This window comes from Columba livia, chromosome 25, assembly GCF_036013475.1.
Source record: "Columba livia isolate bColLiv1 breed racing homer chromosome 25, bColLiv1.pat.W.v2, whole genome shotgun sequence".
NCBI lineage: Eukaryota > Metazoa > Chordata > Aves > Columbiformes > Columbidae > Columba > Columba livia.
In genome coordinates this window covers 4,284,087-4,302,973 of record NC_088626.1, presented here as the reverse complement: position 1 = coordinate 4,302,973, position 18,887 = coordinate 4,284,087, and the positions used below count along the sequence as shown (strand labels likewise).

The window sequence follows — 18,887 nt, the reverse complement described above, 5'->3', positions numbered from 1 at the left end:
GTCACCTAAGATGAGATAAAATACCTCCATAATTCTCTGCACTGCACAAAAAAGCACAACCTCTGCTCATCCTGGCTGACTCCTCCTCTTATGCCACTCCTTGCAACAACTCTGCAAGCAAAGTTTGTATTTTAAGCCCATTTTGTGGGGAGACAGGCATGCAGAAAGACACTCCGAGCTAGATAAACTGCTTATGAGAAATACCCATAAATTAGAAATGTTTTGTTAATGCTGTAATGAAAACCACATTGAGATCATGCTATAATCGCTCTGCTTTGTGTAGGGATGCATGAGCTTTGAATGCCAAAGCCATTCAGAGTTAGGGGATGGGGGAAGAGGCAGATAAGCACAGAACAATGACATCACATTCATAACAATCTCTAGATGGGGAGAAGGGATCTGGAAGAAATCGCTTTTTCTCTGATGGGTTCATCTGCTGTGCACACAGCTCTGTTCAACAAGCACACATAGCTTTGGGACTGCTAAGAGAACTTGGCAAAGCAGCACGCTAGTAATTTGCTCATGCTCACAACTGGCAGCTCAGGAGAGCAGCTCATGGTGCAGTCCAACAGGCTCACTCCCAGTCCAACAGGCTCACTCCCCATACAACAGCCTCACTCCCAGCCCAACAGCCTCACTACCAGCCCAACGGGCTCACTCCCAGCCCAACGGGCTCACTCCCAGCCCAACGGGTTCACACCCAGTACAACAGCCTCACACCCAGTACAACAGGCTTAGTCCCAGTACAACAGGCTTAGTCCCAGTCCAACGGGCTCACACCCAGTACAACAGGCTCACTCGCAGCCCAACGGGCTCACACCCAGTACAACAGCCTCACACCCAGTACAACAGGCTTAGTCCCAGTACAACAGGCTTAGTCCCAGTCCAACAGGCTCACACCCAGTACAACAGGCTCACTCCCAGTACAACGGCCTCACTCCCAGTACAACGGCCTGATACTCAGTCCCACAGGCTCACTCCCAGTCCAACAGGCTCACTCCCAGTCCAACAGGCTCACTCCAGTATAATGGGCTCATTCCCAGTCCAACAGGCTCACTCCCAGTCCAATAGCCTCACTCCCAGTCCAACAGGCTCACTCCCAGTCCAACAGGCTCACTCCCAGTCCAACAGGCTCACTCCCAGGCTTGAGTCCTGGTCCAGTCCTGCAAGAGCTCCACTCCAACCTCAGAGCGGTTACCATGAGCTCTGGCCTGCTTATTTGCACCAATATACTAATGACACAGCAAGAGACCATCTCGGTCGCCACGCAGCATAAATAAGCGAGCTTGGGAAAGCACTCACAACACGCAGAGATTCTCCTCCTCACTCAGACCGAGTTTCCTGACTGCTCTGTGCTTGTTCTTTCCTGGACAACCGCAGAGAAGTCTGCTGGAGGTAAATGCACAGGAATCCTGGTTTAGAAGTGCCTACACTGCAATTTCTTGGAGGCTAGGAGAGCATCTGAGGGAAGCATTTTGATCATTTTGTCTGCTTTCATATTCTTTATCAAGCGATGACTTGGGCCACCCTTCAAAACAGGACACCAAACTCACCTTGGTGTATGTTTTCACCTCGGAAAAATTTGAGGCATAGGTTGTATCCTTCAGAAAGGTCACACTCCTAAAAACACCTGATGGAGTTTGTACACAGTGATGGACATTCTCTAACACCACAGCAGAAGGAGGGAAAAGCTACTACGAGAAAATGACAGAAAAAGATTCAGTGGAGGGTTAAAGTGACATGATCAAGTGGGGACATTGGGGATTAGAGAGTGGAACTGCAAAGTAAAACATTCCTGTGCTAAGACTGACCAGGCTGTGCAAAAGTAAAGAAGATATCACAAAAAAAGTATTGTGCTGCCAGGAAAGACATGGAGCAACCTGCTAGGGTTTAGCAACAGAAGATGATTTTTAGAAGGCACTTGTTGGGCAGTTTTGGGATCCAGCTCCCTGTACAGCTCACTCTCTGCTGATAGTGGGCACAGTCCTGCTCTCACTGTCTCAGCCTCTTTTTCCCTTGGGTCTGGTACTTGGTGATGAAAAACATAATCAGACTAGTTGGTGTGATGGATCAGCTTTGGCCAGGCCTCCAGAGCATTCACTAGAAGGAAAGGATCAAGCCACACCTCCGCTGTGGTGCATGCTGTTTCCTCACCAAGCTTTCATCTCTCTATTCCGTTTTAAATTGCATAGGACAGAGCTCTCCTCTATGCCCAGAACTATCTTTGCTGGTTCCTGCACCATCTGGGCAGACAAAGACATTTTAGCACCGCAAAGCAGTCGTAAGTCACTGCACTGGATAATCACTTTTAACACTGTACAGTCTGAAATCAATTCTCCCAGGTCCTGCTGCTGGCAGAAAACACCCTGAACACGCTGAACACGCATCTGATTACAGTTCTGCTCAGCCAAATATTCTTCATGGTTTTTACAGATGTTCCTTTTTTTTAGCCCATAGTTATGAACATTATGAGCCGATGCTCCCTTCACCTGCCACTTTTCTCTGCCAAGAAACCTAATGAAAATCTATTAGCTCATGCTCCTAACCTCAGCAAGTCCTAGCTGTGCTGCTCTACATCTCATCTGGGATAATTTAAGGTTTCAGGAACTGTTGGCTTAGTGTTATCTTTGAAAATACCTCCCTTCCTGATACAATCAGAGGCTGAGAGTTTTCAAGCAAACAAAAACAGCTGAGCTATCAATCTCCATAAGGTTTCCATAAAAGTCTCATTTGGTTAACTCACATTAAGCTGTTTGCAACCAAGCGCCACAAAGGTGTACGGAAAACACAGGCTGGAGCTGTGGGCTCCAGTAAAGAGAGACACTGAGACACATTCTCACATAGAGCAACTCACATTTAACAGAGCTGTGCCAGTTCCCACCAGGGGAGAGCTGGGTTTGATGTTGTAACATTGACGAGCAACTGTTGAGCTCCCTCAATCCGGGAACAGCTTGAACGCAGGGTTGGAGGACTCCTGCTTCCAGGTCACGCCATCAAACTATCTAGGGCTGTGCAAAATGAACGGAGAAGCCGTGGTGCAACGCCAAGGAGAATGAGCTCACTTTTCACCTATGCATCGATTCAGGACACGCCGCATGTGTCAGGTCAGAGAGCGGGGAACATTTTTGGCCCTTATCCTCATTTTCCACAGCCATTTTGTGGACACAGGAAGACATCTTCAAACGAGAACAAAGCCCACAGGTTGAGCTAAGCTCAGCTGATCTTTCCTGAAAGCTACTACAAAATCATGACAGACACCATAATAAATTACTCAGCTAGACAAGCAATCAGCACACAAAAAGAGAGGAAGGAGTCTTCCTCCTCACCCCACCAACACCAGGTCACAGTGTTTGGGAGTGAGGTAACACTTACAAAAAGTTCCTCCCATTGGCAACACTGGATGTTTTTGTGTCTCGGCAGACAGGACACACTGAATAGTGGAAAGCTGAGCTATGACATTCTTAGCGCTGTGAAGACATGAGGATGTTTCCAGGAACGAATGTCTCGCTCCAGCGCCAGCCAGCCCTGAGGAACCTGCTCCGAGAAGTAACTGGGATGCAACAGCAGGTCACAGCAAACAGCCTCAGGTAACAGAGGGAACGTTCAAGGTCATGACATGAAGGGAGCAAATAGTCTTCTCTGCAGGAAAAAGTGGAACAGCAAATCAAGTGCTGAAAAGATTTTACATAGGAGAGAAAAGAAGAAGAGCATTAATATCGCTTCCCTACCTCACAAAGCTGGAGTAACAGGAGGTACTTTCACCTTCCATTCAGGCTCAGAGTCCCAGACTCACAAGGCAAAGGGGACACAAGAAGGACAATTGCTGGATGGATATGGAGGCAGAAATTAATGAAGACTGGGCGATGGAGAAAGGAGACCTGTACCAAATATCCACCTTCTGAAGAGGCCCCAGAAACCAGTAGGAAGAGCACTAGGCTGGGTGTAAGGACACCATGTGCTTGTCTGCAATCAGCCCACTTGGAGCAGGTACCTTCAGTTCCCCCATCCATGAACCAGGGCAGTAGAGTTTCCTCATTTCATACACAGCTTCCAATGCTTTTTCTCTTCAAGATACAGATCGATTTTAACACTTCCAAGAAAAAACTCAAACTAAGCCCAAGTTTTTCAGGCCTCCGGATCAAGACCTCACACTCAAAGACCTTTGTTCTGCAGCTCTTGAAAGCAATTTATAGAAGGAGAAATGGAAAGGTATTTGCGGAACAGAGTAATGATGCCCTTCCACTAAGGAAAGACAAAACCCAGCTCTTATCCCCTCCCACACAGGTTGCAAATCTGGCTCCTGATGGTGCTAAGACTGCAATGCTGCACACATTGACCCAATGAGTCTTGCTTTAGAGATCAACAGCACAAGTCAAAGGGATATCGGCTTTGAGGGATGTTCAGGACTTACACCAAGGCCAGGCCAAGCTACAGCAGCGTGACGTGGGCACTGCTAAATCTTGCAACCTTCAGGCTTCCGTCATGCTGAGTGGTGATCTTGTAACTCCTATAACTTCCATTATACAAGTCCATGCATTTCTTAGCATAAAACAGAACTGCTTGAAAATTCCTCCACTAACAGTTCTCTCCAACTGTAAGCAGTGGGAATTTTCACCCTAATTATGTTTGATAAGGGATATTCACATTTTAATTGAAAAAAGGACAGCAGGCATGCAAACTAAGAATGCTACAAACTCAGCTTCCAGCAACCAAACCCAAAGGTTTTTGAGTTTGCACCACACAGTTTCAGACTTTTGATGAAAAGAAAACTTCTAAATATTTAAACAACAATTTCATTTCCACTGGAACCCTCCAGGTGGTGAGAGAAGGGAAAGTTTCCTGCCCAGCTCTAGAGAACTACGAGAGACTTTGTAACACACATGATCCAAACAAAACTTTGGATCTGAACTCTGGGGAGAAACCAAGCATGGTTTAAAACCTAAACGCAGCCATGATGCAGGCTGAAGGATTTCTGGCCACATGTCAGGTTTGGGTCTGAGTTTATGGAGCTTAAAAGGAAAAGCATGAATCTGTGGTTGCCTCTTCTGTTCTTTTTTGAAAGCCACCTCTCAGTTGTTCACACATCTCCAGCGCTTATCTCTGGGCCACATGGAGGTGCCTCCAAAGCAGATAATTCACCATGCTCTCCCCATCCCAGCGCATTTACTCAGATCCTTCTCCTTCCCAGATCCTTCAGCCCTCCCGATGTGGCCCTCCAGCTTCTGCTCTTCATGTCAACACACACAACATCTGAATCAAGCAAACATGAGGCAGAGCCAGCCAAGCTCTCTACTTACTTACACAAGAGCTGGCAATTCCAGAACCTGCCTCCTACAGAGGAGGCCAGTGTAACAGTACACAAACCACGCAGGACAAATTCTATACGCTAGCTGTCTTATACCCTGAATGCTCACTGGCATTCCTCACAGGGCAAACAGCTTCAGCAAACTGTTCTCCTGCTCCAAAGAGCAAATTACATAGATGCTCAAACCATGGGCAAGTCCAACACTGAGCCATTAGATTTCCACATGTAAGAAACTAATTTATGCGTTTATTTTATACTCAGAAGGGCCAAAGCCACCACCAAAACATCAGGCAGCTTCTGAATAGATTCCATATTAGAAAAGATGAATTCTACTGTCACTGGTGGTATTTGCTGTGAGTTATGCTATCGGGTTTCCTGTGTGGGTTTGCCGGCATGACAAATGAGGACAAGAGGATCACTAGTTCTTCCAGCTAAATAGCACTCAGTACAATTCACAAAAAGACCAGACACTCAGGCTCTAATTTGCTTCTTACTTCAGTTCTTCGGCTTGGTGAACTCTGTAGGGGAAACATCTTTCCAAGCTGCACCCACAGGAGCCCAGCAATGCCTCAGTCACTGCTCCAAGGCAGCTTCCAACACCACTGATTATCTAAGATGCATGACCAGACCTGCTAAGTACCACATAATACAGGGGAGGAGACAAACACACCTGATCCCCCTACATGCTGAACCCAGCAAGATAAATAGAGATGCTGTTTACAGACAAGCTACTTGCTGTCTGTATTTTGTCCCCTCCATTGCTCAAGCTTATCTGTCCACATACTTGTCAGAGTCACAGCATACAATACCACCAGCAATTTTCCTCTAAAACAAGAATCTCTTTGCAAGAGGCCTATTGCTCAACTGGAACAGATGATTAAGCTTTTACTGGAGCCCAAGGATGCATGCTGAGTTTCAGAGAGATCATAACCATCTCTTAAACTTCACTGCTTGGCAGGGTCCATTCAAATTAAGCTTATTTGCAGCCTCCTCCTCTCACCTATGTCTTAGACATGCCCAAACTGGGGCCACTTTTACAAACCCTTGAGTACTGTCTGTAAAACCCCAAAGGGCCATGTCTCTTCCAACCTTGTCACCTACAGCAAAAGCTTGTGCAGTAAAGAAACCAAAACAAACTAGATAAGATTTCATTTAGGTTCACAACATTTTTTACATTCAGGGCAGCTCTGCCTAGTACACGTCATTACACTTCCCCTTAGATCCAAGCTTAACCTGCCTGGCTCAGCCCTTCCTGGAGCCACGTGCTGAGGCTGCTTTTCCCTCAGCTTCACACCATTCTGCAAACTTAATAGCTCCTCATCCCATAATTATTACCTTCACAGCAAAGTTATTTGAAGGTCCAAAATGTTTTGAAACCAAACGTCTGCCAGTGCACTCAGAAAGAACAAAATCAAAACTGCTTACTGAGAGTAACGGTGTCATTGATCCTGAAACTGCAGAGCACTCTGTCAACGTTACGGGCGTGTCGAAATCCATTTCCTCTCACCACAACCTGAAACGTTTCTGTAACAAAAGAGATAGAGGATTATTGATACACAGTGAGGCAAAGAACAGTCATTTAGGTAAGTCATATATGTCAAAAGTTTTCACTTGAGATCTCTTGAGCTATAATTTGAAGTTTAACAATTTTTAAGTTTTAAAAGTCTCTCCCTACCCTATTTCAACTTGAGTTTTTAGAACCAGGAAATACAACCGATAGTTTTTAACTGACCTGCAATGAAAACATGAAGCTTCAGATCTGGACACTGAGCTTTCCCCTCCCTAGGTTGCCATTTTAAATGGCAGAGTGTTTTGGGTGAAGAAAGGCCTTCCAGTGACAACCCAGAGAAGCTGAAGTGCCACTTGCCTACGTAGCTTCAAAATGGTACCAGTTACCTTGAGTTTTGGCCCTGTTAGCTTGAAAAGTACTGGGAAAGGTTTACCAGCTTCCTGCAGCCACCATTAAGGCTGCCTCGCAAGGACAGCACTGTTTGCAGACATTCAGGTTTTGAAACAGGGCCACAGTCCCAGAAAAGTTCTGGCGCTGGCCATGGGGACTCCAGCAAAGGAAACAGCCCCCGTAATTCCTGTTACTATTGAGGAGAGGCACTCAGATAATCCCACTCATGTTCTGTTGGTGAACGTGGTTTGAACGCAAAGTGTTTCACCGTCCAGGACAAGCAGGAGGAATCAGAATCACCGCTCTGGTTTTAGAATTCCCAGGAGCAACAAGGAACCTAGTTTTTGCAGATTTGAAGTTTTCCTCTTGCACTTTACAGTCTCCATCTTCTTTCATCTCCCTTAAGGGCTCGCACACTGTACTTGTCAAAAAAAGCAGATTTGCTCTGGAATCTGGGCTCTCTTCCAGGTCCCACTCGCTTACAGCCAAGTTGCAAATCATCCCACCACATTGAGCCAGGGAGGCTGCCGCGCAGGCCCATTATGTGTTGTCCAAGAGCATTTGGGAAGAAGAGGAGAGAAGAGCTCTGTTCTGGAGTACGGGGGCTGATGAATACTTAAGAGAAATCACAGAAGTCTCAACTGCTGGGGAACGAGAGTTCATGTACAGTCAAAGAACAGCATATCAATGATGTCAGATTAACCACGGGGATCCTGTCTCTGCTTGAGAGTGAAAATGAACAGATACACTCTGCTCTCTGCACGTCTGTACTGCTGCAAAACCAAATCATCAAGAAACTGGCATTTCAGAGTGACTGGTTGCTGCTGAAATTCATTACTCAAGTGCCTGGGACCAGCCTACAGTGCTAGAGAGGGGCTCTCATAGTCTCTCCTTCCAAAAAGGCAGCAAAAATTGCCACCACTCTTGAAGGATGTGCACAGCAACAAGAGAACACAAGGTAGCAGAGCTACACCTACAAAAAGTCATTTCAGAAGACACTAGTGCACATAACGTTCACATTCAGTGGCACTTTCTTTAGTCTCAAAGTCCTAAGAGATGGAGTTACCTGCAGTCGAGAGCAATGGAGTATTTGCCCAAACTTGGAGATGAGGCCATGAACTGAGTGTCTAAATAACTGCTGGCATTTTTCAAGGTTAACATTTCTCCTCTTGCAAAGCATTGGCCAAACTCCAACAGGAATGGTTTCTATAAAACCCTCTCCGTTTCCTCTCAGCTGGCTCTGCTGGACACGGCTGTACATTCCCCCGCCATTCTCATTCTGACACAATGAACGGGAGCGATAAGCAACTGACAAGTGTATTAGAAAGCATTAAAGATGGTTTCAAGTCATCTTCTGGCTTATGACATTACGTAAGCATTACTCTGTATCACTTGTGTAAGTAAATATATTAAAAAAAATCACTAAGGGTATAAAGTGGATCTAAATCTTCAGTTTCATTTCCTTTACCAAGCATTTATGGAACATATAGACTGTCATAACAACAATCACCTGCCACGCTCAGGCAGACAGAGCCCTGGTTTGGAACCTTTTTAACACGGGAACTATTTAAATGGCCAGTCAAAGTGAGAAATAAAGGACTGAGTACTATAATTCATGTCAAATACGTCATCCTGGCTTCAAAAGCCAAAACTACTGTAGTGGCATGCATGGAATGCAAAACTCATGCCTGGTACTTAGTGGGTATTCAGCCTGGTGTCTTGCATCTGCTAGGAAAATATGAGTACCCAGATATGTTTAGGTAACCAGGCAGTTGCTCCAACAAGACGCGGGAAGGATGGTTAAAGCACATACTTTAGAAGTGAAAACAAAGAAGTAATGATAATTTGCTTTCTTATTTTTACTACTTATTTAAGAAAGAGGAAGATGCAGGGACTCATCCTCTACAAACCTCAGCTCTGCTCCCAACCTCTCTACTTAATGACTTGCTACACATTCAACAAACAGGTAGGATACACTTCACAAAATGTGAGGAATTCACAGGAAGGAGATGGAAGAGGCTCAAATGGTTCTCAAGCTTTCTTCAAAGAAGTCTGGGTTCTGCTGAATGCAGAAGTGCTTGCCAGGACTTTAAAGCCACAGTGTCCATAGCACAATCATACTAGAACAAGCACACAGAGGGGACAGTGCTACTCACACAGGTCACCTGAATGGGATTTAAATTCTAGTCCTCAGTCACTGTATCAACCCTAAATGCCTGAGAAATGTTCAGAGAACACTAGAAGCCTTCACAACCAAGTGTTCTCATTTGACTTGCTTGCTAGTTTCTTAAGAAACACTTCCCTCAACAATCCCATTTGATATCATTTGGCAGAAATGGGAAATGTGCAAGTGACTGAGAGATGAAAAAGAAATTCACCAACAAAGCAAAAGTTTTAGCTCCAGTTAATTAGTTCCTTTCATACTCTCCAGCAATTAGAGATAGAGAGAAATGTGTGTTTTAGGAATCATGAACAACCAGGGCCTCAATTCATACTTACCCCCTGCACATATACTGGAAGGCTCTGCTGCCAGAATTTCTATACAGGATTTCTTCAAAATCTAAAAGACAGAAAAAAACGTCATGAAGTATCTCAGACTCGTTTCTATAGAAACACAAATCTGAAGGCGTGACACTTGTTCTCAGGTAGACGCTTTACTCAGTGTTGCACTTGGCATTCATGTCACAATTCTGCCATCCTCGCTTTCCACTGTAAAGCAGCCACACGGGTGTCATTGCGCTTCCACACCAAGCTGTTGCTGTGGAGGAACGTGACAGTTGCTGCCGCCCTCCAGTATCTTTGTCATGGTACAAGTTATCACTTGGCCTGTGACCTGGAACAACCGAGGTGAGCTCTGAAGGCTCCGTGAGGCAATGGCACTGCCCTCTCTTTGCATGTGCCTCTCCAAAACTATTCTGGAGCCCAAAATTCCAAATAAAACATCGCAAGTTTAAGCCAAGCTGTTTGGTTTTGCACTAAAGCATCCTAGGAGTATCTACAGTCACTTCTCAAGTCTCAGCACGTGCAGTTCTGAAGTTCTTAACCCGATCTATGAGAGCACACCTGAGCACATCCCCAAAGCTGCACCGTGATTTGTAACCAAGTTGTCCAGACAACTGTTCTTTACTTAAACCCAACTTAAATTAAGCAGCATGCCTTTGACCACTTTACGTGTAGACAGCGATTAACAGAAACACTTTGGCATGAGGCTTGGCAGGCAGCTTGCGAGGCAGGAGGAGCATGCTAGGGCTGGATACTCCTTATTCCCATACGGCGCTAAAATCGCTGGAGCTGTTATTTCCATGCAGCAGCCTTTCCCTGCCCTGAGGACCAACTCAAATTCTTCACTGCACACAGTCAGCAAACTTGTGCCAGTGTCCGTAAGCCCCTGTGGCAATGGCAGCAGCGACAAGGACCGTGGGTGTCCAGCATGGGGCTGAGCAGCCCCTAGACAAGCTATTCCCCATCAAAATTTAGGTCAGCTCCAAAAGGCAAGTAAATGTCAGCCAAGCATCATGACTCAAATCCAACATGAAAATTATTTTCCCAACTTTAAATTGAAACATCTGTAAGGAAAGAACGGCAACCAACACAGTAAATTCTGTACGAAAAAGACAATGTATTTTTTTCTATAATCATGGCTCTCTGCCTCAAAATCGCAAAAGGTACAGAGAGAGCCATGCTTTATTTTCTGAAACTTTTAAACGAAAGTTGGAGTTACTCAGAAGCACGGCTGGTAGAGACTGGAAAGTACCAAGGGGCTGAAGGAACCAGGACCGTCTGAGCTGCTGGCAGCCTGGCAAGTGAGGAGAAAGAAGATTTGCAGGAACAAGGTTATACAGGAACTGTCAAGTGGAAAGAAAAAGAGAGAAAGTCAACAGCTGAGACCTCAACTGAAAAGCACTACAAGAATGTGAAAGGCAGAATAAAGAAAATACACAAAAAATAAAGACTGTAAGAACACTCTTCCAAAGCATCCATCTGGAGCTATCCCATTTATCCATTTCCTGTCAGCCCCATACTACCCGCCCCTTACTCATTCCAGGTTCTGCTTCTCTGAAGATATTGTATTGTATTGTATTGTATCTTCTCTGAAGATATTGTATTTCTCCCAAAGTGACTGCCAAGGCTAATGAACACAATTAAGAGTTGATATTTCTGCACATTGTGGCAGATGAACTCCCCCCGTCCCACCATCCCCCAAGCACAGAAACATCCAGGCTGCTGGAGCACTATGGTCATGCACCCACTCCTTGGTTCATGGACAGGGCCCTCGATCAATGAAACGCCTCAGCTGACACAAGTTTCTGGACCACTACCATAAACGACTACTATAATTGTGGATAAACCACATTTCTAGTTGGTTTTCTGCTAAACGGTTCTGGTTAGAATAAAATTGGTTTGGAGCTTATTGCCTGTCTCAATTGACTTCTGGGGTGCCCCTGTGACACAAGTATTTTTCCTCCTCACTGAATGTCTCCTTTAATGTCCAGCTGTGGCCCCTCAGTTCCAGCAGGACAGGGAACTGCTGCAGAGAGTCCAGCGCAGGGCAACAAAGATGCTGAAGGGAGTGGAGCATCTCCCGGGTGAGGAAAGGCTGAGGGAGCTGGGGCTCTTGAGCTTGGAGGAGACTGAGGGGGGACTCATTCATGTTTCCAGATATCTAAAGGGGGAGTGTCAGGAGGATGGAGCCAGGCTCTTCTCGGTGACAACCAGTGACAGGACAAGGGGCAATGGGTTCAAACTGGAACACAGGAGGTTCCACTTAAATATGAGAAGAAACTTGTTCTCGGTGAGGGTGGCAGAGCCTGGCCCAGGCTGCCCAGGGGGGTTGTGGAGTCTCCTTCTGTGCAGACATTCCAACCCGCCTGGACACCTTCCTGTGTAACCTCATCTGGGTGTTCCTGCTCCATGGGGGGATTGCACTGGATGAGCTTGCCAGGTCCCTTCCAATCCCTGACATTTTGGGATTCTGTGAATCCAGAATAACATATGCATTTTGTTTGGATGACAGCAGGTCACAAGTATAGGAAGGATAGTTTTTCTTTGTTTTAGCCTGAGGGTTGAGGGATGTTAGCAAGGTAGGGTGGAGAAATGTGTGCACTGTTGTGTCTTTTTCTTGTTGTCTGAAGGAATGTAATTCACTCCTAAGTCTGCTGTCGGCAGGCCTTTGCAACGAGGTTAAGTTAGTATGTGAAATCCTCACATGATTAAGTTTGAAATTCATGAGGTCTGTTCAGTCATTTGCAAACATTTATGCTGTAAGCCAACTCAGCTGGGGGGGTGAAATAGCAGGTATCTCAATTACATGATGCAGAGCTGCCTTCCAGCCCAATCCAATCAATTTATCTGACTACAAAAAGCTGGTTTGAACGACTTTTGATGGTGCCAACTCCAAAATTTATTTTGATTTAGAATAATAAGTTTCCTATTGGTTGATCCGCCCTAACTTAAAGTGAAAAATCAGGCAGCACTATTGCTAAAGAATTCCTTTGTCTTCTTTATAAACATAGACCCAAAGTGGACTGCAATGTATTCATCACAGGAGGTTTCAGCAAGTCGTCTGTTGTCTTCCTGAGGACCGCGCAGCCCTGTGTGGCTGTAGGTGCGCTCTGTTCACCGCAGGCTGGCTTTCCAGGAAAGCAAAATAACATGCAAGAGTGGTGATGCAATCTCCCGGCTGAGCGCCTATAAACCACCCCATACCCAGACAAACTGAGTCCGCATCCTCATGTTCGCAGGGAGAACTCCGACAGCGCTGGTTTACTTGGTAACTGCCTGCAGGCCTCAAGGCAGCTCGCCTTGGCATCCGTGCAGAAAAGTACTTGAAGCACATGCTTGCTGTTGTGAGGAAACATCTCATTGTCTGTAGCAGCACAGGCTTAATAACCAAGCGCAGATTCCCAGAGCAGTTTTTTGGGGTATTCTGTGGGGCTCCGATTATGCTCCAGCTTCACACAGGCTCCTGGGAGAGTCTCTTGTTAATATTTCTTGACATGCCAAATAAAAAGTGCAACACGTGCTTGTGGAAGCATGGCTTATTATTCGCCTCAGTTATCTTTCTCAGCACAGAACTGAATTAGCAACTACCTGTGAGTAATTCAGCCTCCTGTCAGGCCAGGAGCAGCCCTGCAGGTCACCTGGGCCTTCGAGAAGGAAAGGGAAGAAGGGCAGTGAAATCCTGTGGCTGCTGGATGCTTCCATTTGTTGTTCTGGTCCACAAGCATGCAGGCAGATCACTCCACCACAGCAGCTGCATATTTCTTATAAATATTTCACCAAATTCAGGAATTCTAATTAGCAAACAGGATGCTGAGGTTTAATAGAAGCTTACGCCCTAATCGGTGCCTGTGTGAATGAACTGCAGCCTGAGGCTAGGTACTCGCTCTTGAGCTCTGCTGAATTACTAAATAACGAAGTCTGTTGCCAATTACAAAGCAGTAATTTATTTATTAAGTGTTTCCTGGCCAATAATATCTGCATGAGCTAAGTAAAAAATATATTGAAGTCTTGTTAAGTATGCATTTGGGGGAATAAAAAAGTAGAAAGCATGATCATTACCACAGGGCATTGAACACCTTCAGTTCCCACTTTAGGGATCATGTTTTTAAGCACGACTTCAGCGTGGGTCTATATTTTCAACTCATTTAAGCAGACTCCAGCACACACCAGAATAGCTTGGTGGTATTTAGTGGGAGACAGTTCTCTGTGAGCATGCAGCAGATCTTCCTGCAGCTGCTAACTCAAATCTTGCTGGCTCCCACAAAAATAGAAGGGCAGGTGTACAGAGACATTTGCAGACCCGCCACCCTGAACATCTTTGCTCAGCAGATGTAGAGACCAGCTTCAAGCTCCAAGCACTCTCAGCTCCCTCTTAATTTCAGAGGGACTTCTAAGTCCACCACCTCTGCACACACAGAAGGTTGAAATAGATCAACCCCTCAGGACAAGGGGAGGCAGGGAGAGTCCAACCACCTCAGTCACACCAAATCACCGCAGACCAGAACAAACCCAGCTCTTCACATCTCTAGAATGATTTCAAACATTAATGTCTGCCAGGCTCATCATTTCATCTTTCCTTGCCCTGTTACATCAGACAGCAGGTAGTAGCCTAACTGATCCTCTCTACATGTGGCTGAGCATCCTTGCTATACCAGCTCTTACACAGGAATTGAAAGAAGCTTCCAAATCTCCTGGCTCTTTTAACATGAAAATGCTTTTGTGTGAACACAAATGCTTTGTTTGTTTGGTCCAAGACAGGGGTGCTTAGCAAGGACAAGAAAAAAATGAATGAGGGAGTGTGTTTTCCAGCTAGAAGAAGAATTTACACACTCATTGTTCTACAGAGCCATTAATGTCCTTCTTGCCATTCCTTTTACACACATCCTTTCTACCCAACCTACTGCAATCACTCCACTCCAAGTGATCACGTCACAGATTCATTTCTGTATGATTACACTTCCTTGTGACCCTCCTTTCCAGGGCTGGTAAATCTTGCACCCGTCAGCTGAAGCAGTTCTTGCCTAGGTTTCTGCAGGCTGTAGTCTTCCCATTTTGTTAAGTAGAACTGGAAAAGGAGTCAGAACTGCTCCTGGAATTCATTAAAAACAGCTGCAAAGGGAATGCAGGACTGGGAAGCAAACTAAGGGTTTTTGTTGTTTTGTTGCTTTCTTAAATTACATGCAACACCTGATTGTCCAAGAGAATTGAGCCAGTAGCCCCACACTTGGATGGTGCCAGGAAAACCAATAAGCCAGGGATTGTATTCCGTCTACACGCAAGAGCACTAGGGAAAACTGAGCCTGCACTGAGGGAACAGTTTTGCTTGGTACTACATGGTCAGAACAGTGTGTAACCACTGCAAACACAGAAATCTGAGACACCCCCCGGTGAATCTACCCTGCCTGGCTTCAAGTTGTATACTTCATCTGGGGTTTATCAACTAAAAAGCGTCTACCAAAATGAACAAAACACATGTCTTTAGAAAGATTTCCCATCCTTTCTCGTAGCCATGGGAAGCAATCTAATTAGAACAGTTATGGGACACAACTGAGCAAAAGGAACAGAGAAACATTAAAACACCTGGCACATTTTACACTTATAAAGAAAATGACACACACATCCTCTCATATATTGCTTTTCCTCCTCAGTCAAGGGAAACGTTGGTCCTAGGTGAGAGAGGATGAGGCTGCTCAGTGTTCTAGAATGAGAGACAGGGATGCCTCTTATTTGCCAGTAAAGCCTATGGGGCCATTTGTGTGGCTTGTACCCAGGCTGTAGGGAAGGAATCGGTCTGTGTCCCTCCCTCCGTCACCCAAACTGCTGCTCTTACCCCCGGCACTCGGGAATGGGCCAGCTCTGCTATGCTACACCCAGCCTTTAGAGAAATGATCCATTTGAATCAGGAAACCTAGGTCCGGGGAGGAAAAAAGTAGCCCATTTGTCAAGAGGCCGAATGTAGAAAGGCAAGTTTTTGGGATTTTGGTATCCATAGTACGATGCATTCTCCCATTCTAAACAGGTGAGCAGTGCAGCACATCCATCAGGACAGAAAGGATGCTAATCAAGTGAAATATGAGGTGAAAGAGTGCCTGGATTTTTCCAACAGAATGTGCTCTAACACATCTCTGCTCTCCCAGTCTGGTGGTCGTTTTGTACACTGTCCCCATGCGCCTACTCCATTCAGTCAAGTATTTCCCATCAAGGCGGAGACAAAAATAACATTCGGGCTCAAAACTTCCTGTATTGTGACCGGTTGATAAACTCTACCTTGAAGTAGCAATATTAGTACAAACAAAGGTCAGTTTCTTTGGACCAAGTGTTTCTATGATTGATTAGCAGTCAGCAGGTCCTTGTGAATACAGGAAAACTAAACCTTCAGCTGTGCAAGCTAACACAAACTAACATGCACATATGCAAACACATAATTAAAAATACTTACAGAGTCTATGATCCCCTGAAGGGCTTCAAAACCATCATTCACTGGAAAGACATGATCTTTGCTGTCGGCAATTCTAGCCAGCTGACAGAGCGGTAAAAGCAAATAAAACAGAAATGCAAAGAATGAGATAAATTAGCCAGCAGGCAGCAAATTAAGACTTCTCCAGACCCATCCACTTGCAAGTAAAAAACCCCAAATACTCCCAAGTACTCTGTTTGGATTGCTAGTGCATTATAGTTTGTCAAGCATTGAAAAGTTTATCTCTTTATCCTGACTGATTTTAGAAAGCTCTGTGTCAGGAATCACAACAGGCTTCTCTTGGCTTTCAGGATGAGACAGAATGTGGCTTTCGCTGATGCCCAGACCTTAATGGTCTTTATTGCAAAAAGCTTTCTCCCACATGACTGTAAATCACCCACCACACTAACTCCCCAACCAAAACAGGCCATGGAATCAACGCCACTAATGCAGCAAAACACTTCAGCACATCATTTATACCAGGGAACTAATAAAAATTATTCAGTATTTTCACATATAGAGAAGACTAATGCAAATTATACCCCACCTGGAGATAAAGGCCTGATGCACCTTTCCTGTCAGGAGAGAGATTTGACTGTTTGCCCTGGGCTCAAGCATTTGAAAGCCAAGAAGGAGAAAAGAGGGAGCTATAACAGAAGGTATCTTCCAAGGCGGGGCAGGCAGGGAGCAGAAGAGCATTTAGAAGCCCACATGGCAAGGAAGAGGGGCCATTGATGAGGCAGTGGCAGGATAAGGGGATACAGGACATCACCTTGAAAGAGCTACGTGCAGGTTCACTTGTCAACAGCATGCAAAGGGTTAAGGCAAAAATACAAGCCCAATTCAAAAGTAATGAGCTCTCCATGCATCTGCGGGAGCTGAACCAAGTTTCAGTGCTGCAAGGCCAATGTTTGTTATAGTTATTCTCTCCCATGGCAGAGGTAACATCAACCCAGCCGGCCTCTTTGGCGTTTCCTGGAGCACTGAGAGCTGGAGGCAGCAGACGCGCCACACATTCCAACCTAAACCTCACTGGCTCCACCTTTCCAGCTCATGTCACCCCCACTTCTCAAGTGAAACACCAACCTGGCAACCTCCTGGTTTGCATCCGGAGAAATACTCCAGGCAGCTCTGCCCTGCCTGCTCTGGGAAGGGCAGTGAAGCTGCTTAGGGCTTGCTGGCCAAGACCCAGCAGCTTCTGTAAACCAGGATGTTGACAGTTTCCTCAACTCATTCTCCGTGGTCATCTTCCTTGTGCATTCTGGCTCTTCAGACACAGTCATCTAATTCCAGTTAATTCCTTCGGCATCTAAATGACTTCAAGTAGCAACTGTCTTTGAGGTCTGCTACTTTAGATCTAGTCTCTATTCTTTTTATTCCCTCTTTGCTTTTTCAATTAATTACTCTGGGTTACACTAGTGTCTGGTTTTGATTCAAAGGAAATTGTTCTAAACCAAGTTTGTTTTGACTCCTTTTTGAATCAGTGCTTGAAGTTTTGTTAGAAAGCTGAAAACCTGGAAAAGCGCTATCCAATAATGATTTCAGTGCTGCAGTTAGGGGCTGTGCAAGTGTTACACTTGTGTTAGAAAAATATAATATCAACTGTTACACTTGGTGGGGAATGTAATTCATGGACATACCAACATGGGAAGACACTAAAATGTAAGTGTCACTAATGATGCTGTTTGCTTTTTACAGCATAGTTTTCCTGTGAAAGAAAAGCTGGACTGAAAGTGAAGCGTATAAAGCAATACCTCAGCTTTATGGGGGGCAGCAAGGGGGGAAATTCTCCACAATCTCCACCTGCCTAGAGCTTAAGCCAGGCTGATTTGCTGTGACTTTTCCTCTCCTTTTCTCCAGTATTAACAAGAGTCACTGTGGCATGCAGAGGAACAGCTGTGCACATATTGAAGTTTAGACTGAAAAGAGCTTAAACCCAACACCCAGATGAAGACCCTTCAGGCAGTCGCTTCAGACTGTCAAACACTCAGAAGGAGAGGAAGAGCCCTTGAGAAGTCTTGAGAAAGTGGTTCAGGGGCATGTGCCTGTGTTCAACACGCACGAGCGCCTCGTTTACCTGGGTCTCATTGAAGTCTTTCACGCCAACACAATACACTGTCGCTCCCAGGTCACGCGACCGATTAGCCTGGAACAAGGAAAGAGAGGATGCCATAGATATGAATATGATGGGATGCAGGTTTCTGAAAGGTCTTAAACATAAGTTTAGTCTTTTTCTGTAAAATGAGCAATGGGTGGGGTCTTATCAAAAGAGCACTTTAAAAGCTTTCCTCCCCAATTCTGAAAAAATACTCATAAAATAAACCAAAACCCACCACAAAACAACAAACAGGTTTTATCTGCTACTAGAGTAGGTATTTGTTTAGTAAAGAAAACCAAAGGGTTGTTTTAAAACCTAATCAGCTAACCTTCCCAGCTATATCAACTTCTTAACGTTTGTCTGTCCACCAGATGCAACACAGACTAAACCCATTTTCTTTCCATCACTTAGGACACGTTCCCGTACAAGAGTAACCTAAACTTTTTCGGTATTTTCTATTTCTGTTTTTTTAACTGGAAGTTTAAAGCTTCTTATGAACAGTGTCAGTTTTGAAGAGTCAGAAGCATTGCTGCTGTAGATGTTTATCCTAAAGATTCATATCTAAAGAGCACCATAGGGAAGTCTTGTTATTTAGGAGAAAGGTTTTCCCTGTCTTTTGCCTTCC

The 18,887-nt window shown here is 45.1% G+C and overlaps 1 protein-coding gene across 2 annotated transcripts in view; it reads right to left on the bottom strand.

Moving 5' to 3' along the window:
• The window catches only part of ANTXR1 (ANTXR cell adhesion molecule 1), a 101,393-nt gene that overhangs the window by 65,508 nt on the left and 16,998 nt on the right, over positions 1-18,887 (bottom strand). For both annotated transcript variants that reach the window (XM_065040687.1, XM_005512414.3), the window contains exons 7-10: positions 18,242-18,310; positions 16,147-16,227; positions 9,705-9,765; positions 6,731-6,829 (exon numbers count right to left, since the gene is read on the bottom strand). In XM_065040687.1, coding sequence (XP_064896759.1) covers positions 6,731-6,829; positions 9,705-9,765; positions 16,147-16,227; positions 18,242-18,310 — 310 coding nt within the window. The remainder of the gene's footprint in view (positions 1-6,730; positions 6,830-9,704; positions 9,766-16,146; positions 16,228-18,241; positions 18,311-18,887) is intronic.